This window comes from Papaver somniferum, chromosome 3 (assembly GCF_003573695.1).
Source record: "Papaver somniferum cultivar HN1 chromosome 3, ASM357369v1, whole genome shotgun sequence".
NCBI classification, from domain to species: Eukaryota; Viridiplantae; Streptophyta; class Magnoliopsida; order Ranunculales; family Papaveraceae; genus Papaver; species Papaver somniferum.
Genome location: NC_039360.1, coordinates 43513600 through 43535823, shown reverse-complemented (window position 1 = coordinate 43535823; position 22224 = coordinate 43513600). Strand labels below are relative to the sequence as shown.

The 22224-nt window shown below is 34.2% G+C and overlaps 1 protein-coding gene across 1 annotated transcript; it reads left to right on the top strand.

Moving 5' to 3' along the window:
* The first annotated feature begins 457 nt into the window (after positions 1–457).
* On the top strand, positions 458–1085 carry LOC113356001. Its single transcript, XM_026598996.1, has 2 exons — positions 458–665; positions 791–1085. Exons 1-2 carry the CDS (start codon positions 496–498, stop codon positions 972–974), a joined length of 354 nt encoding a protein of 117 aa, XP_026454781.1. The 5' UTR covers positions 458–495; the 3' UTR covers positions 975–1085.
* The last annotated feature ends 21139 nt before the right edge of the window (positions 1086–22224 follow it).

Sequence of the window (22224 nt, the reverse complement as noted above, 5' to 3'; positions counted from 1 at the left end):
TAAATGGGTATTTACCTAACTTTGGGACACCCCTTATAAATATAGGGAGGTTGGCCTAATAAGACCATGGTCCCAAAAAAACCATGGTCCCTAACAAAAATCGTTCAAATATAGATGCCCATCTTAACAACCATCAATGAAGCATTTTACTGTCAATGCATTTTAATAGCCGCCACCAACTTGAGTTTATAATGGCGATATATTGCACGACACCAATGTTAACACGATCCAACTATAGAGACATATATAGATATAGCTAATAACGTACGATGACTCGGACATACAATGAACCTGACCTATATTATTAATGAAATGCGGCAAAATGCTTTTACTGCCAGTTAATAACATACTACAAAATATATTTTGCTGTTTATGCTCATACTATGAAGATCTTTAAAGATCCAGTTTCTCCTATATAAATGACCTTCTAAAGCATTCTACCTACAGAAAAAAAAAAGTTGGTATAGACCAAGGGTGATACAAAATCTGAGCATTATGAACAATGGCAAGAATCACCAACAGAATAATGGTGGAATTCCCAATGGTAACGGAATGATCAATGGAAGACTCGCTCGTGATCTTGAAAGGGATCGACGCACAATGCTATTTACATTCTCAATGGGACACCCAATCCCTGAGAAAGACCTTGAAACCGTCTTGAATGAGTATGTATTGTACTTTTTTCATAAAGTTTATACTATTACTTTTAATTTGTTCGTTCACTATTTGGTTACTGCAGATTTCTTTTAATGAGTATGACTATATCATTTCATTTTCTTGGTTACTGCAGATTCCTTGGCAGTGTCGCTGTAGAGACGATTATGATGCAGGATGTTCCTCGTGGGGAACAACCAATGTATGCATATATCGTATTTCGTTCAGTGAATTGCATAGACACCATATTCCAAGGAAATGAACTAGTAATGTTTCTCATCAATGGGAACCATGTTTGGTCAAGGAGATACTTGAGTTGAGGACTCCATAGTAGAGGGATTCTGGATTGATCAATGGTTATAGTCATTGCGGTTTAATTGCTGTAATTTTTTGATTTCTGTCATGAATTATCTCTCTGCTTGAATAATGAAATAAAGATGTGTTGCTTGGAAGTTAAAGTTTACGAGCAATTATTTTCTTAACGCACTGTGGTTTACATTTGCTGATTGGTTTGACATGATATAAGTCTTCATCTTGTCAGAGCTATGAGAAATCCTTCAATGGTCGAAGGTCTTTTGTTCTGTAACAAAAAAAGTTGTTGTGCTTCAACTGTGTCCAGTGGTTGTTAGTTGATACGCAAGTAAGATTGAATATTAATCTCCACCACCAAATCTTCTAGGGATAATTATCGTTTAATACAGTATGTACAAAATAATCCTCAATTTCTCTATAAGGATCTGACACACCAATAAAGAGATCTACCTTAGTGTAATACTATACCAGTATTAATAGTATAATCGTCAATTTCTATATATAAACCCTTGATATCAGCAGTATTAATTGATGAGTTGCAAGACAGTCTGGGTTGGGAATTAGATAATATATATCCAGTAGACCAATAAAATAAAAAATATTCATAAAACTAACTACTCCCTCTGCTCTAAAATTTCTGTCCTCTATTCTATTTTCGTAAAATTATTTTAAATATCGTCAATCTAAATATTAAATAATATCTTCCTCGATAGGAAACAAATCTATTATATCAATCCATAAAGATTTTTATTTCTATCTTCTATTTAAATATTTCTATAAATTTGATAATTACCAATGTATTTTTCTTACGTACTCCATATACTCCTTTAAATTTTAGTAATATCGTAGCATTTAATAGGGGTAGTTTTGTACATTCCTCCGGTCTCCTTAATATCTTGACTTAGTCAAAGAGGACTAATAATTTAGGACGGGGGGAGTACGTCGCAAGCCAAGTAGAGTTAGATCCTACGTTAACATAAGTTAGAACAGAACACGGAACTTTCCTACCAGTTCATCACATGACAGAATTGATTGTAGTTGCAGGAAATCCTACAACCACACTCCAATGTATCTAGATTATTTCTCAAGTAATCATAATGAATTCTTTACTAACTTTCAAGGATTATAATTGGATATAATGGATAATAATGATTTACAATGATTTTACTTCCTCTCCAAACAAACTTTCCCTCTCCTAATTTCTTGTCTAACACACACTAGAGCTCTCCCCCCCTATGTGATGACTTCCTTCCTTTATATAGCGATTCCTCATAGTGGATGACAGCTAAGAGATCCACTATTTTCGGAATTACTGTGCGATACATTCGCTCATTTACAATCACTCATTCTCGCACAGACTATACCTCGCATAGAACATCACACTTTACTCGTGATCTTGCTGACGTCATCCAATACGTCACTTCAGTTTTGCCATGTGCGATAGTCCTCGCTTGCATCAGATAATCCTTAGTTCGCATACTTATTGATATGTGCGATATTCCACTCCTACATTTTGCCTCTTCTCATTTCGCTTATTGTGAAGCGAACGATATGAGAAATTCTCATCCTATAATATCGCATGTGTATATCTTTTCGTATTCTATCTTGCCGACACTCCTCCGGAATTCCAGTTTCCCTTAATTACGTGTGCATTTTTATCCACTTATTATCTGACACGTCACTTTAACCGCCTGTTTTTATCCGCTCATTCCTCGCATTAATGAAACCTTGAAAAATGGGACTGATTTTTCCTTATATATCTTCTTTCGTCTTCTTCTTGTTTCTACTTTCTTGTTTCAACTTAACTGCTAATGATTTCTCTGATCAAGTCTCCACATACTTTTTTTTTTGATGAAGTTCCACGGTTCCTTGTGTAGATCTTCGTCGTTGTATGATAAATTGCCATGAAGTCCTTGAGCTCAACTACACTTTTCTATCCTAGTCCGAGACTTAGCTATAATATACTAGAAATCAAGACTCATAGTTTTGATCACTAACATTGACAAACATGCTTGATATAGCAACGCATGCGAGGTCGACCGAGCTATGCTCTAACAATCTCCCCCTTTGTCAATTTTAGTGACAAAACTATTAATACATATGGAACACAAAAAAGATAAACTTTAGTGGCTCCTATTCCATAGTCTAATCTTCAACGTTCCTTGAAATCTTCGGCCTTCCAAGTACTCCAATGATCCCAAAGGTTGTAAGTTTAGCACCACCGTTGTTGAAGATACGTAGCTATAACAATGAGAGAAATCGAGACTCTCGATCATTATTATACAATGACATAGTATCATTATTTAACATCAAAGTCCAATTGCATCACGACTTTAACAACAATACTATGGTGATATGTATCACTCCCCCTTAGTCAATACTCCATCTCGATCATGGAAACCACTCCCCCTTACACAATGATCCGAAAACCATATGTATTTGTAGTGTGAACTACATTATTTCTCCCCCTGTTTGTCAATAAAATTGGCAAAGGTAAATGAACGGGATCATAATGAAATTTCCACAAGAGACATTTCATAGACTAAAAGAAAAAATACGTACCAACTTAATTTGGATGCAATCATAAAGCCGAAGCTAAATGCATTCATCAAGGAGTTTTAAGATACAAGATAACCCCTATAAAATTCCACATCCGCACACCCCGCAAGATATTACCATTAAGCACAAGTTCAAAAGAACTCTCCCCCATTTGATGTCATTCCCGAAAGAACAACAAGAGCGACCTTAATTTCGAAAGAAAAGAAGGATTTTTTAATTGGACACCAAAAACCATGGAAATGATTTTCTATATCCAAAACTCAATCAAATTAATCACAAGTAAACCATGATTAATTTTATTGGAATACACAACTAAATCAAACCACAAAAGTGATCAATTTAATTGATTGTGCTCAATATAAGAAAACTCACGGAGATACGACTAAGATAACCACACGGAGATGACTACCTTAATCGTTCAAATACTCAACATAAGGAAAACCTTACGGAATATACGACTACATCAACCAATAAAACATGATTAGTATAGCCGTTCATATACCCAACACAAGAACTTTTGGAATATATGAAAAACTCAACTAGATTAATTACAAGAGAACCTATAATTAATCTAATTGGAATACACAACCAAACTAATCACCGAAGCAATCAATTTAATTGTCAAATGATTTTGCTCGACAAAAGAAGACTTTCGGAGCAAATAACTAAATAACCAATCAAGATGATTAATTTAGTTCAAGAATACTCAACATATAACATCTCATGGAACAACCAACAAGGCCAATATTAATCGACATAGTTGTAAGGTGCTCAACATAAGATATACAATGGAGCCTTCACGGTAAAACATAACAAAATGGATCAATGAAGATCAATACCGTGGATAACATACAAGGATCTATTCTATTTTCCATCACTCTTTGCATAATGACATAATAGACTTTATCTTTGTCAAATAAAAGATTTCATCCTATTTTCCATAAAATAAATGACTACATAGGCATAACTTTTGTAATTGTCAAAAGTCCATTTGTCCTTTCATCAATACGAATATCAATTTATGAACGACTTTACTTTTGACACAATATGGAACCTTCAAGTTCACGGACGCAAAAAATTCATATCCCATAAAAATATTGCAATAATTCAAAACAGATTAATACTGCAATAATATCATCCTCCAAATATTTTTAGAATTTAAAAACCAATAAACCTAAAAAATAACATAAAAGATGAAAAAAAAAAAAGCTATGTGTAGTCACAATCTTCGCTATTCAAAGCTCTAGTTATTCTTCCAACTAATTCAAAAAGAAGACATACTAGACAACAAACTAGAACCAAGATCAGACGAAAAACTAAATCCTTTCTGCAACCAGTGATTGAATAAGAATGAGTTCCTCAGTTGCCTTCCTTAGTTCGCCTTTTAGGTAGTCAAGGTTCCTCGTTGCAATACTGAGTTGTTCTCGAACGACCTTAAAGTCTCCAAGAATATTTCCTACCAGTTGTGAAGAAATCTGAACTGGTAGTTTGTCTTCGTTTTCATGATCAAGAGCATGAAAGCACGAGATATCAATAGGACAAAGCTCAACATTATCAACCTTGTTGCTTCCCTCCATTGCGCACCAAAAAGAATTTTAGAAAATCTTTTTTTTTTTTTGCACTTCTGGAACACATAATATATATATAAGGAATTCCATCAAACCCTAGGAAACATGCCATTCGTGAGGGTTGGTGCGTGTACTGGAGAAATGGGCCTAAGATAGACCAAAGAAGCTCAAAAAGAAATAGATGTTGAGGAGCAAACAGAATAAAGTAACATCGAATGCAGTACAATCCTGACAGCTTTCTCAAGATGAAAATCCTGAGAATCATGAGCATCCCTTTTTAACTAAATATAATTAAAAGAGATGCAACATGAACATGTCACGGTGTAATAAGATGAGAATCTTTCTCATCATTATTTACTTCTTATTTTTCCTTTTCATCGGTATTTATCAAGCTATCTGGTATAGTTGAAGAAGCATTATCAAGAGAAGATTTAGAAGTACCTGTGTTAACAACATTCCATGTTTTCTTGATATTCTGTCTTAGGTTGTTTATACAGATTTCAGATCAGACACCCTATTGTTGACGTGTAGAAAATCTGAGTTGGAAGACTTGAATTCACGGTCCTTTTTGAGAGGATTATAAGAACTTAACTCGTTTTTCTTTCTCCTGTTCCTTTTTTCTCTTTCCAGAATGATTTACAGCACCTGTCACGCTTTTGTTGTTTTTCCTTCCACCATTGTAGGCATCCTTCGGTTTGAAAACATAATTAGGAAAAGCCTTATCACAGTATATCCCTTGAGGCCGAGAAGGGTTGATTCCAATCTGTGATATAGGTTTAACAACTTCTTTAAACATCCAAGTAAGAATGTTGTGAAGTTTTTCATTCCTTATTCGAAGACGACACCTTTGCTCAGAGTGTCCTTTGTTTCCGCAGTAATAGCAGTTGAAGGACTTGCGTTTAGTAGTTCTCTTTTGAGCAGATTTAGAAGAAGTAGAATCCTTGTTTTTGCAAGCTGACACAGGTTCTTCACATGGAGAAATATTAACAGCTTTAACAAACTTAATCTTACCACTGTTAGGTGCGTCTATTCCTTTATATCCCACACCACGTTTATCATGATGTTCTTTACAGGCTCCCAGCATAGAAGACAGTTTTGTAGAGATAGAACCGAACCTATTTAGATTCTCTTCCAGTGATTTTACCTTATTAAGAGCACCAGTGAGTTTGGTTTCCAAGGATTTCTCTTTGGTAAGAAGACTGCATTCTTTGTCGTTGAAACATTTCTGTTGAGATTCACATCTTGCTTCAGTTTCGGCAAGTCTCTCTTTTAACATACAGAGGTTACGAAGAAGATTATCACATTCAGATTTTTTTGAGCGAACCTATTCTTCATGATTTTTAACGGTAGATTGTAACAGTTTGTATCCACCATCATAACCTTTGAAGAGTTTTCTCAACTTTCTGTTTTCTTGACAGAGAGGACCATTGTACTTTCTTAAGCAAGCAGTTGTCCTTGTTTCTTTCCATTCACGATTAAACAACTTGATGTATTGAGAAACTTCCTCATCAAGACTCTGTCCTTCTTCTGAATCACTATCATTCGAGAGATCATCCAACTGTTCATCAAGAGATTTTCTCCAGTTGAATGCGGATTCGGCTGAAGGAGACATGAAGGAGTTTTCTTCAGTGGTTTCAGTTCTTTGAAACTTATCTGAGCAACCCTGTACTGATGTTGCGTTGTCAGAGATAGTACTCTTGTCCATAGAGTCAGATCGCTACAAACAAAAACTAATGAGATCTTAGTGTGTTTGCCTGCTCTGATACCAATTGAAAAAGCGGGGTCCAACAACACCACCCAATATTTCGCTTTGCAATATGTATGGACTAACTCCGAAATACTTTGCTAGAGAATCAACTAGACAGTCAGACTCAATCTAGATTAAAGTATCTCAAGGAGTCAATATCTCTCACTTGTTTTGATTTACTCAAGCTAAAACAATAGTGAGTCTGTGGTGTCCTTCACTTTTTTCGCACTTTTAAATTTGTGGTCAGGAAATCATGATTCACCAATGTATAGTTGCTTCACTTTGTTGAACTTGGTAAACCATAAAACGTGTTTATAGTTAACAATTCGGAAACTTTCCTTTGAGGCAGAGAGATTAAACCTTTCGATGGAATATAAATTCCCTTCCACCAGCTGGGTTTCTATTATTTCTATCAGTTGTTTTGTACCTTTGCATGCCTCTGGGTATTCTGTGATTTGCAATAAACATATATTTTCCCTACATAATTCAAGAGATATTCATCCAAAGAGGGGATTTTCATATCTTTTCATCCATTAAATGCAGTTCCAGCGCATACACTTCCTTTGTCTTTCGATTTCCTGATTTCCAAATCTTTAAAATCCTTGCTCTGACCACCTTTGTATCTTTATAAACTCCTTGATGAATACACTAAGTTTCGACTATGTGAAATCATCCAAACAAGTTGGTATGATGTTCTCTTTTGGTCATGAAGAATCTCTATGAAAATTTCATGAGGATCCCACTAGTTTTCGTACCTTTGCCAATTTATATTGACAAAAATGGGGAGAATTAATGCGTAGTTCACACTACAAATATATATGTTTACGGATCATTATGTAATGGGGAGTGGTTTTCAATGTGAGATGAAGTATTGACTAAGGGGGAGTAATACATATCACCATAGTATTGTTGTTATAGTTGTGATACAATTGGACTTTGATGTTGTGTAATAATACTATGACACTGTATAACAACGATTGACAACAACTGTTTTCTCATTGTTATAGATACGGATCTTAAAAAACTATGATGATGAGTTGAACACATTTAGAATCATTGAAGTACTTGGAAGTGACGAAGATTTCGAGTAATGTTGAAGAACCAAGGATATCAAGCATTTGGATGAGAAGCTACAAAGTTTATTTATTTTGTAATCCATATGTATTGATATTTTTGTCACTAAAACTAACAAAGGGGGAGATTGTTAGAGCACTACTCGGTCAAACTCGCAAGGCGTTGTTATCTCAAGCTTGTTTGTCAATGTTAGTGATCAAAACTATAAGTCTTGATTTCTAGTCTACTTATAGTGATGTTTCGGATTAGGATAGATTGTGTATTTGAGCATTAGACTTCACGGTGTTCATCATTTGAAGACGAAGAACTACTAAGGAGAGCTTGTGGAACTTCATCAACAAAAGGTACATGGAGACTAAAACTCTTCTATCACTTGGAAAGTCTATTTGTACTCTATCTCCTATATTGATACAAAAGTCGTATTACTATATAGTATTCGATTATACACATCTGAGATTTCGAGCTGAGTTTAACTCGCTTACATATTTCTCAAAATATGTGTTGGTAAGCTTTCGCTTCAACCAAGTTCATCTTATATTCTTGACGAAAGTCAAAAGATGATCATGTGAAAATCGCGGAGTAACATCTTACATGGTTTGTGTGATATAATCATTTGGTGTAGACTTGGAATGTTTCTTAATGATTATTTCAATAACTTGAAAATTAATTTGATGCTAATAGTTCGTGAAAATATCTGTTGTCATCCTCTAAGAATGTTTCAATGATTAAAATAGTGGAAAAATATTGTTTGGTCCTTTTTTAGGTGGGCCCATGTCAGTTTAGTCCTTTGGTCAAACGCCTTTACTGTTTGGTCCATAATTATTTAAAAATATTAAATGGAAAAAAGTACCCTTCCGTGTTAATTTCTATTTATTTTTTGTAGCAGTTCATTCGTCAAAATGAACTCCTGTTAATTTCTACTTATTTTTTTTTTCAGAATTCACCTATATAAACCGGAGTTCATTCCAGAAATGAACTCCATATAAAACCTAAAAAAACCAGAGTTCATTCCAGAAATGAACTCCATATAAAAACCTAAAAAAACAGAGTATATTCCAAAAACGAACTCCATATAAAAACCTAAAAAAAACAGAGTATATTCCAGAAATGAACTCCATATAAAACCTAAAAAAACAGAGTACATTCCAGAAATGAACTCCATATAAAAACCTAAAAAATAATAGAGTACATTCCAGAAATGAACTCCATATAAAAGCCATAAAAAACAGAGTTCATTCCAGAAATGAACTCCATATAAAAACCTAAAAAAAACAGAGTTCATTCCAGAAATGAACTCCATATAAAAACCTAAAAAAACAGCATTTTCATTCCAGAAATGAAGTCAATATAAAAACCTAAAAAAACAGACCTCATTCCAGAAATGAACTCCATATAAAAACATATACAAACCAGACTTCATTTCTGGAATGAACTCCATATAAAAACCTAAAAAACAGAGTTCATTCCAGAAATGAAGTCAATATAAAAACCCAAAAAAACAGACTTCATTCCAGAAATGAACTCCATATAAAAACATATACAAACCATACTTCATTCCAGGAATGAACTCCATCTAAAAATATCAGCAACATCATCTTCTTTGACGTCTTCAACAACAGCATCAAACATCATCATCACGAAAAAACATCAATAAATCATCATCAACACGAGAAACATCAACAAAACGAGATTTCCAACACGAACAACAAACATAAATCATCATCAACACGAAAAACATCAACAAATCGAGATCTTTCAACACGAGCAACAAACAAATATCACATCATCTTCGTCTTCAACACCAGCAGAAACATCAAAAACGCATCTTCATCTTCGTCTTCAACAGTAGCAAAGAAATCAAAAACGCATCTTCATCTTCGTCGTTTTCATAATCTTTATATGATTCTTCGTCATCTTCATCAAAATCAAACACCAGCAGTAAAAACGGAGAAAGAAAATCAAGAACAGAGAAACTAGATCTGAAAAAATTTACATCATCCATGACAAATATGTCATCATCTTCGTCTTCAACACCAGCAGAAACATCAAAAACGCATCTTCATCTTCAACAGTAGCAAAGAAATCAAAAACGCATCTTCATCTTCGTCGTTTTCATAGTCTTTATATGATTCTTCGTCATCTTCATCTTCAACACCATCATCTTCATCAAAATCAAACACCAGCAGTAAAAACGGAGAAAGAAAATCAAGAACAGAGAAACTAGATCTGAAAAAATTAGGAGATAGAAAACAAATCTGAAAATAAAGAGGAGAGAGAATGTAAATCTAAGAATGAGATATTTTTTAGTGATTTTGTCTATATATGTGGCCCTTAAAGGGTATTTCTGCCACCACACAATGACATTTACATCATCCATGACATCAGCCTAGGACCAAACCATAATTTTTAGGACCAAACTATAATATATTTTACCAAAAAGGACCAAACAGACAGTTGACTGGGTCAACTGGACTAGACTCTCTCTAATATATTATTTATAGGACCTAATGGTATTTCCTACTTAAAATAGAGTTTAGATCACTAAACCATCATTGGATTATGAACATAGTATGTGTTCTTGCATATATGTGATCCATGTTCGGAACTATAGTATGCATACCCGTATGCGTACCTATTAGTTGTGAAATTCCGATAGCCTAAGTACACATACCCGTACGCGTACTGGCAAAAGGTTTGGGTACGGGAATTTCTGCTGTGTTTGGAGGTATGCATACCCGTTCGCGTACTGGCGAACCCAAACTCAATCCGGCTACTTTAAGTATGCGTACCCGTTTGCATAGTTGAGTGGTTAAAGTTCTAAAATCAGTTTGTCCATTAACTAATACATTTATATAATAAGGAATGCATTCTATGCAGACCGTGGCTATAATGTTCATGAATTGATTCGAGTGAATCAAACCGATTTTGCTTCAATTGTGTTCGTGTATACTTCTATGAGAATATAGCAGTTGAACAACTCTATAACTAGTTTCATTTGAGTCATTTGAATTAGTTGTGGATAAGATGAATAAGGTTGATATGAGAGTGTTCATATAGCTAACTTTGGTTTGAGCCAACCTAGTGTACACGTTTAGGTACAATTACTCAAATCTAAATGAAGGTACATTTCATTTGTGTAACAAGCTAAGTTCGATATAACGGTTGAAAGATATTAGCTTGAATCTAATCAGGTTTTCATCTAACGGTGAATATTGAATGCTTTATTACCAAGGTAAATTAGATTGCAAACCCTTATTTGAAAACTACATAAGGGAGAACTCTAGCAACTGGGAAACCTAATCCCTACACCTTCTGTGTGATACTAGTTGCAAGTAGAGTCGATTCTCCTTTAACATTAGGTTTTTCACGAAACCCTGTAGGTTAACGACTTAAAGACTTCATTGGGATTGTTAATCCAGACCCAATTATTTTCTCTGTAGTTGCGTGTTCTGATATTACTTCTACTATCGTGATTGCGTATTATCTTTGCTAATATTTGCTTGAGATTTATCTCCGATAGGTAAGATTAAAAGTAGTCACAAACATCTTTGTCTCATCGTTTGTGATTCCACAATATCTTGTTTCGCTTCCATATGATTAAGATTATTATGAGGCGATTGATAATACTAGGTTGTTCTTCGGGAATATAAGTCCGGTTAATCAATTGGTTCCTGTGCACCTTGATTTATCAAAAGACGGAACAAAACTCATAGGTATTTATGTGGGAGACATATTTATCTATTCCAATAGACTTTTCTGTGTGAGACAGATTTATTTATCAAGTCTTCGACTTTGGGTCGTAGCAACTCTTGGTTGTGGGTGAGATCATCTAAAGGAATAAAGTGCGTAGAATCCTATTGGGGTTCAGAGACGTAAGGAGCGCAACTGTACCTTGATCAGTGTGAGATTGATTAGGGCTCAATTACATTCCAGTCTGAAGTTCATTGGTAGTAGGCTAGTGTCTGTAACGGCTTAATACAGTGTGGTGCTCAAAGATGGAGTATGTCCCGGGCTTTTTCTGCATTTGTGGTTTCCTCGTTAATAAAATTTCTGGTGTCTGTGTTATTTCTTTTCCGCATTATATTTTGTTATATAATAGAAATATCACAGGTTGTGCGTTAAGTTCAATCAGTTCTTGAATCCGACCTTTGGGTTGTTGATTGAATTTATTGACACTTGGATATTGGTTTGTGATTGTCCAAGTTATTTCTCTTATTCAATCGGGCTCGCAAATTCCTATTTGTTTGATTGCAATTTGAATTGGGAAATTGAGATATAACTCTTTGATATACTTTTCTATAGATTGAGTCTGACTGTCTAGTTGATTCTCTTGAAAGTATATTGGAGTTTGTCTATTCAGATTTCCGAACTAAATATTGGGTGTGGTTATTAGACCCCCGTTTTTTGCACTAACTATTCGACGCTGATTCAAATATTTAGAAGTTTCAGTAACCGTAGCAGAACAAGTTTAAATTGGTTGATTTGGATTGAAAGTATCTCATCCAAACCACGTAACAACTCTAAAATCAGTAATGATGTCGGAATCTATAGATCACGCCATTTATCAAGAGTTTCTTCGTAAAATAAATAAATAAGGTAACAAAGATAATCGGAACCGGTCCAGATCAGTCTGAAACTTCATAGGAATCGGTCATCTGTCACTACTGATTGCTGGTGTTTTTGAAATGAGTGTACATATTTTTTAGTGAGGGCGGTAAGGGTAATGGGGTTGATAGTGAGGAAGTCGTTCCCCATGATCATCTATTTCCTGTATTTAACAAGGAGGATGATGACGATGCCTAGAAGTTAAAGGTCCAGGTTATTATTCCCGAAAACTCTGATGCTGAGTATCTTCTGGAGGAGAGCGATGAGGAATGCACTGGTGGAGAATATTAAACCCCAAAATTATTGTTTCTAAAAGAATTACCCAAACTCCTTATTGGGTATGTGTGCAACAGCTTGATCATTGACACGTTCTAGGAATCCAATGGTACCATCAGATTTTACTGCGACCATGCACTATGCTTCAGCACTACCAATAGATTCAGAAATTCAGATATCTCATAGTTGTAGATAACTATAATGGAGAAAAAAATGCAACTATAGTCCATGACATATATCATGTCATTCACACGTGGGAGGTGAGACAATGTTCAGTTTCCAAATAACAAAACAACCATAGAGCTCTATCTTAAATAGTGTGTCTACTATGAGTGAACAAATGTTACTGAGAGAATGAAAAACCTGATATTGATTGGAGACGACGCCACTAATACAAATATCACCCACGACTAGGGATATACATAAAAGATAAATACTTACATAACTGCGATATGTTTAATTCTATAATGTTTCGTTCATGTTTAAACTGCAACCTTTGCATAATAGGTTATGTTGTTTAGTTCTTTATTATAGTTGGTTCTTGATTATCCATATAATTCATTGATACATTTAAGTTTTGCTATCATCCGTGAAAGTAGTTAGAGCCATGTGTAGAGATATAAACATTTTATTCTTGAAACAGAGGCATTTGAATCTCAATCAAGGGAGGGGGCCAGTAATTAAAACGTCTCTGTATTGCAAATGAAATTCGAATGGTGGCGTTGGATTTATATCGGAAGCTTATCATATATCTTTCCTTCCAAATAAACCAATATTTTGTAGCCATAACTTCAATAACTTTATTATCCTTTGCACCTGAAATCCAGTTAGAGTAGAATCATATAAAAGGATATATTATATTCATATTAAGACTCATACATACTATATAATGTCCAAACTGACTTGGCATAAGAAAATCCAAAGAAAAGATGTTTTAAAGATTTATAGGTATTGTCGCAAAAAATATAACGCAGTTCAATTTTTTTGATGTAATGACCTACCTTTTTTTCCTAGTTGGCATGTTATAATATAATTGGTGTGTGTACGATTGAGAAATCCATGCACAGTTAATCCAATACTGCGGAAAAATACATAATAACCCAAGCATGGTATACTGCATACAAAGATCAAATTTTATAGTGTTAATGTAAGCTAGTTCCAATGCCATATTGACTACAGTATTTGTATGGAAGCATCCGCAGGTATTGATGCATAAGGTATCATGGCTAAGGATATCGGATTTGAGAACAGTGCAGAGCCAGGAAAAATCCAAGTTGTGCATTAAGGATGTCAGCAATGCATTTTCTTTAGGGTGCAAATTGATGGTTATCAAGATACTTTATATGCTCACAGGCCACACCAGTTCTACAGAACTACCAGTGGCACAGTCGAATTCATCTTTGGAATTGGAGTGGTTTTATTTCAGAAATGCGACATCATCGTAAGAAAATCGATGGAGGGACAATCAAACATGGTTCTAGCAAGTATAGAGGACAACATGGATGATCCAGGTGCACTAATCCTTCAAACCGCATTAGCAGGACAAACCCCTTATTGGTTCCTGTTCAGCTCACACCAAAGTCATACTTGGTAAATCCGTGGAAATTTTTTGCCACGTATATTATCATGTTCACTCATATCGACAGTTTAATTGATCTCGCAGGTTGGCATCCACGACCGTCTTTTAGGTAGGGCGGGATGGTCGACACCCTAGTCCTAAAAAATGAAGGGAGAAAATAAATAAATAAATAAGTCTCTTCACTACTATATATACATTATACAACTTTGTCTTAGGTTGTTTCTTTTTTTTTTTTTTTATAATTGTCAAAAAATAAACTGTTAACATAAGAAACTACTATAATTTTTTATTTAGGTTTTTGTTACTAGTGGTATTGTCTTAAGTTTTTCAGATTACTAACAATGAACATTTTGTATGGGTAACATAACAAACATCTTGTATGGGTACCATAACAAATATCTTACACAATATAAGGTTGTGTTTGGTAACAAAGAAAGGAAACAATTCCATGGAATCAGTATCTTGGGAGAGGCAAGGAAAGACTTTCCATGTAATTAAGTTTAAAACATACTTTAGACCACATTTTTTTTACAATTTCATGGAAATAGATTTTTTATCAAACGACGGAAAACATGTTATTTTCCATGGAAAGATAGCTACTTCCATGAAATTAATTCCTATCAAACACAACCTAAGTACTTTAAAATTTCATGTTTCTCATATGTGATTCGTGTTATAAGTTTATATGTTTAAAAAATAAGATATTTGTATTCATGTGCTATTTTTTGCATTTCAAAATTTAAAATACTCTATATATACCCATTAATTGTATTTGAATAATCCTTTGTTTTTCTAGGTTTTCGTTCGTTGAGTTTCTTACTTATGTTCACAATTTAGTTTTAATTTTTATAAATATACTGATGTTCCATTCTTGTCTATTTATAAACGTATAGATAAAAAAGTACGAAAAAACTGGCTCTATTTATGTGCGCCCTAGGTCGTGTATATGTTAAGGATGACTCTGTTGGCATCTATGGGACAATACTAGCTTTTCTTTGGACATATGTGTTTTTGCCAAATTTAACAATAGTATCCTTGGCGCAAACTTGAACAAGGGAGCAAATTGGACTGGTGTGAAGACTGGCAAACTCTTCCAGGAATATTTCAACAAACTTACCGTGACTTCTGATCTCATGAAGGGTGGACAACTCATTAAAACTTCTGGTGTGCCTTGCACACCAAGATTAATTGATTAGTCAAATTTAATTCAATGAAATATCAAAGTAGTTTTGTATGATTTAAGCATAGACATTTTTGGGAAATAATTTAAACTTGCTATTTGGTGTAAAGTTTCTCTTTGGTTTGTCTAGTTATTGGAGAAGTTCAGTTATTGGCCTTAAATATGCATGAATATGACAATCCCTAATTTTGTTAAACTGATTCATACGAAACTAAACCTTCAGATATCATCACATACTTCTTTAAACTGAATAAAAACCATAATATATGCGCGAAAAATTCGTTTCCACTTAACAAGGACGAGGCACTAACCATTCCTCAATGTTTTATCAAAGAGGTTCTCTCTACTTCATTGTTGTGGTACTTGTTCATTATTGGTTTTAGATATCTATACATGGATAAAGAAGAATTAAACTTATGCAGGTGAATTTGGTTAGAGGTTATACTATACAGATGACAATTTAAAGTTTAACTTTCCTATGGCATTCTCAACGACAATATTGACGGGGGGTGTGATAGAATTCAGCAACTTGATGGGTATAAAGTTGAAACATTAAAAGCATTTCTATGGGGAACAAACTACTTACTAAAGTGTACTAGTAACCAAGATTTGATTTATATTCGAGTTGGTGATATATATGCAAATTATAAATGTTGGGAGAGGCTTGAGGACATGGACACTCCTGGAATAACATACACCATTTGAAAAGAATTGACAAAGTCTAAGGTTGTAGCAGAGATGGTTGCATCCATGGATGCAACTTCAATTGTTTACACGAACACTGATTATGTTTATTCGGCTAAGCTTCTGATAATAGCTAATAAGGTACATATAAATTTAACATATTTTTGTTCTTAAGATCAATCCATATTGTTCCAATAAATTTCTTAGACAGATTGTTGAATGTTTTTTCTTTCTTCGCGTGTTAATAAAAATATTTGAGTTTGCTGATAAATATCGTGGATCGTACAGTGATAGCCTAAAAGAATGGATTTTCCATTTCTATTGCAACTACAGCGGTTACAGGTAAGATTTTATAAAATTTCTATGGCGTAAATAATACATTACATTGCTTCATACACCTTTCAGCCTAATTTTGATGTTATACACCATTGTTATGTTTTTTATTTGCGTCGGTTGCATATAACAAAATATGAACTAATACGAGAAGCAACATGGATGCATCGTGCTTCAGGCAAGTGATTTTAATAGAATTATGTGATAAGTAATAACAATTACTTGGGAATAAAATGATATCTCATGTATACAAATCCAATTTTCCATCAGAATACAGCTTTAAAAAAACACCGCGTTCTCCTTTTTTCAAAATTTCGAGAAGTAGTACCCCCATTCTGTAGGTTCGTATAATAATGGTGGATATGATAAATTTGGAGTAAGAAACCTAGTGGTTTATATTGTGGTGGTGGTATTTTTTTTTTCTAAATTTGGATGTGGTGCCAAGTATGCGGGAATTAACATAGTTTTTTAAGGTATGCACATAATTAGCTAATTCATTAGAAAAATTAAATTACGCTTAATTTCATCCCGATTTTTCTTCTGTCAAATATTTTTAGATTCTTATAAAGCGTGAAGAGTACTATGTCGGTCCATTTCGATCCAATGCAAATGTAATTGTGTGTTCTATTTCTCCAGAATTACCATCTAGAAGTGTTGAGTATTCACCGGGTTTGTATTAATATTGTTATAACTAATACATCGGCCAACACCAAACTTGTATAAAATAATTTTTGTGCACATCTGTATCATATGGGATATTATTCAAACCAGGAGGGAGCGATATCCAACATTCAATAGGCCTTTCATTTTTAAGCATAATCTGTTGCTCGTTACTTGAAACATGGACATGAAGTCATCCAACATGGTAATATTGTTTCCTCTAATTCTTCCAGGATTATTGAGCTTGCCAAGAACCAAGTATCAACTTAGGACCTCGATAAATCATGATGAAGGGAGATTTATGGAAAATAAATACGCTATTTTATTATTATTTGTATTTTATTAATGATATTTTTAGTAAAAAAACATGGAATTAATTTTTATGATTTATTATTTAGCATAATTTTAGAAGAGATTATAAGTTTATTTTTAAGAGTTTTAACAAGTTAGGAAAGTTACCTAAAGGTGGTGGAAACAAGTATTTAGGTTTTTTATTGGGTTAAAGTTTGTTTAGGAGGAGTTACCTATAAGGAACTCAAAAAACAAAAATTAATGAACTTTTTTAGAATAATAAAGTTATTTTGTTATTGTTAAACCTTGTGTAAATCTATGGACAATTTTATTTATAGTCAGAGTTCTAAATAATCGTTTTATCCATAGTTGGGATTCTTGGGAGTTCCGAGCTCTGGATCGTTAGTTCATACTCATAATCGTATTGCTTGGAAATAATACGAGGTCTGGACAAACTATCTATTTTCTTTATTTTTAATTATATATCTGTTGCATAATCATTAATTTCTACGCTTCCGATCTACATCAAACCATCTAGTTTAAAAAATTATTTTGAAACTAATATATTTTCCCTCAATTCCGTCATGTCTTAGTAACTTATTGTGGTGAAGGGGCAAGGGGATTGTTGTAAACGACCATTACAATAAGGCCGACGGGAAACAAATATTGCACGCCATTACGGTTTTTTCTTGAATCATCTTAATGATGTTTTATAAAAGTACAACTTAAAATCCCAGCGAAAAACAGGAAACCAAGATATTTGTATTAGGTCTCATTCGATTGTGTTACTAGTCCATGCCCAAGGTTAACATTTTGCAATATACAAAAAAAAAAAAAAATCACCCTTCTATGTCAAAATGGATGTGTTATCAAAGAACCGAACAAAATTGGCTTCATAGGTCATGCTAATACCAAGTCATTGCTTATGCAGGCTAGTCCCGTGTGCGTAACACCATTTTCGATCATTTGAGGATCAAAGTTCTAATCTATCCATTCTAGTATAAATTGTGTAATCGAATGCTAAAAGATGTCAACAGAAAACTATTTAATTCAGAGTTATTTTACCATATAACTCATTTCGAGAACTATTAGCCCTTTAAAATCGGACAAGTTTATTACATTCTGAGAAGCAATCCAATGAAAATGTCATGTATGGTTGGGTATGACTAAAAATACCCACAAAGGATACACCATAGAGGATCATCATTACCATTCATTGATGAACATACGAATCGTATTGCTTACAGTGATGGAACTCCTTACTACACAACAAATGATTCAAATTGGAATCCATTGAGAGGAGCCATTATTGGTGGGATTGATATGAATGATATGCCGATCTGAGAGATCAGTTAGTTAATTCATAGTCCATTACCTATATAAATGCACCCCATGTGGGTTTATTAGCCTACTTCAAGGGTCATCCAGTTAGGTAGCATTTTCTTGATTGTTTTCATTAATGAATCTCATCAAAAAGTTACAAATTAAATTTACTCAAATAATTGTAATTAATTTAAATAATCATGTTAAGATTTGACTTAGCAGTACAGTGGATTCCCTCTGCCGAAGATAAAGATGGAGAGAGTCGCGAGTTCGACCAATACCTGCTATAAAAAAGTGTTATTGACTTGTTAGAGCATTTTTCAGTTGAACCCAAAAAATTTATTATCTCAAGCTTGTTGTCAATGTTAGGTGATCAAAACTATATCTTGATTTCTAGTCTACTAAGTCAAGTTTCGGATAGGTTAGAATTATAGTTGAGTATCAGAGATCACCCTTGAAGACTGAAGATCGACGAAGACATTTAGAGAACTTCTGTATCAGGTATGTGAAGATTGAACCATTATATTTTACTTACTATACCATCATTCTATCTACTATGTCGTACGACTTATAATAGAATCACAAAGAAAATGTTTCGAGTCAAGCTTTTCTTGTGAAAAATCTCGAAATATGAATTAGAGATTAGATGTTCAAAGGTTCTTTACAATATTAATTCTATGAATTAATTTGTGGATCAATTGAAAATTTCTTATGCAAATGATTATATCACTTGGGAATGTTTCAAACATCATAAGAGATAAATATGAACTTGATGGAATTTCTACTCAGGGTAGGTTGGCGAACTCAGTTTGCAAACCATATATATCTAAGATACAGAAATACAGGAAGGTTGGCGAACCAGTTCGCAAAACACAAGTTTTGTTGGGAACAGTTCACGAACCCGGTTGGCGAATCGTGGTGAATTGATTTTATAAGTTGGATTAATTGGCTAGCAGTTGGCGAACCATGTTCACAAACCGAGGTCAACTGAGTTCGGTAGTCTAGTAGGGTTGGCTAACCCGGTTCACGAACCGTATCACCCTGACTGGTGAACAAGCCTTACGGTTGGCGAACCTTTGTACCAACTTTCCTGACAATGTTTAGCAGATGCTCAAAGACTTATTATTTTAATATGTTTAGCATTGCTAGAGTTCTCCTAGACACTTCTAAGGTTTCATTGACTACTTAAAACACTTATATGTTTGAATCATAATTAATTGTTCAGGTGTTTAAATAAACATCAAGTAGCTTTTAGTTCTTTGGCTAACTTGCCAAACCAAACAGTCATTATACACGATTCAGTAACCGAACCTATGTGTATTGTCTTCTATTGTAGTTTGAAGAACTATTTGTTTGCTCGATTCTCAAGTTATCTTAGCTTGAATTCTAAGTTAACCTTGGTCTTTGAAAACTACAAATAGGGCATCTCTGTCAACTGGGAGATTCAATCCCTGACACTTTGTGTCCTATTTGATTTTAGAGTCGCCTCTATTGACCTTTTAGGTCTACGACTAAAAATACTTATCTTGGGGATTCGTGAATCTAGGTCCAATTATCTTTACCTTTGAAAAAGTGGGGGTACAACAACCACACCCAACAATTCGATTAGCAATCTGTATGTACAAACTCCAATATACTTTATAGAGAATCAACTAGAAAGTTAGACTCAATCTAGATAAAAAGTATATCAAGGAGTTTATATCTCAATCTCTCAATTTGATCTTTACTCAAGCAAATAGAAATTTGCGAGTCTTTATCAAAGAGAGATAACTTGGATGGTATCAAAGACCAATATCCAAGTGTCAATCAATTTAAATCTACAACCAAAAGGTCGGATATTCTAATTGAACAACACACAACCTGTGATATTTCAATTATATAAACAAATATAATGCGGAATAGAAATAACATAAACACCAGAATTTTGTTAATGAGGAAACAGCAAATGCAGAAAAACCGAGGGACCTAGTCCAGATTGAACACACACTGTATTAAGCCTCTACAGACACTAGCCTACTCCAAATTAACTTCGGTCTGAACTGTAGTTGAACCCAAATCAATCTCACACTGATCCAAGTTACAGTTATGCTCCTACGTCTCTGATCCCAGCAGGATGCTACGTACTTGATTCCCTTAGCTGATCTCACCCACAACTAAGAGTTGCTACGACCCAAAGTCGAAGACTTTAATAAACAAATCTGTATCACACAGAAAAGTCTACGGTAATAGATAAATCCGTCTCCCACGAATATACCTACGAGTTTTGTTCCGTCTTTTGATAAATCAATGTGAACAAGAACCAATTGATAAACCAGACTTATATTCCCGAAGAGCAGCCTAGTATTATCAATCACCTCATAATCCTAATCGACGCAGCGAAAAAAGATATTGTGGAATTACAAACGATGAGACGAAGTGTTTGTGATTACTTTTATATCTTTCCTATCAGATATATAAATATCAAGCCAATTATTACAATTGTACTCGTAACAATAGAAGATGCAAGATCAGATCACACAACTGCAAGAAAAGTAGTATCGGTCTGGCTTCACAATCCTAATTAAGTCTTTAAGTCGTTAACCTGGTTTTAGAAGAAGAAACCAAAGGTTAAAGGAGAATCGACTCTAGCTATGCAACTAGTATCACACGTAAGGTGTGGGGATTAGGTTTCCCAGTTGCTAGAATTCTCTCTTATATAGTCTTTCAAATCAGGGTTTGCAATCAATGTTAGCTTGGTGACAAAGCATTCAATATTCACCGTTAGATGAAAACCTGATTAGATTCAAGCTAATATTTCTCAACCGTTGGATCGAAAACTTATCTTGTTACACACAAATGAAATGTCCAATTTGGGTTTATGTAGCCGTTCCCAAAAATTTTGTTGGTTCAGAAATAGTTAACCAAATGGTCAGCCATATGATCACTTTCATATCCACCATATTATTCTTCACCATAACTAGTTCAAATGACTCAAATGAACTAGTTAGAGAGTTGTTCAATTGCTTAGATCTTATGTAACTAAACAAGACACAATCGAAGCAAAAACGGTTTGATTCACTCGAATCGGTTCATGAACTTTATATCCACGGTTTGCAAAAGCATTCCTTAGTTTATATAAACATGAGTTCAAGAACAACCGATTTTAGATGTAACCTGCTCAAGTTCGCGGACTGGGTTCGCGGACTTAAGCTCAAAGAAGGAGTTCACAAACTCCAGCAGAAATTCTCGGGTCGAGAACTTCCGCCAGTTCGCGGACTTGGCTCACGCCACATTCTGTTTCTCTTGATCAACAAAGTTCGCAAACTTAGGTTCAAGGAATAAGGACTTATACATATATGCGTTTCCACAATAATGCTTATATCCTACCAATGGTTATGTA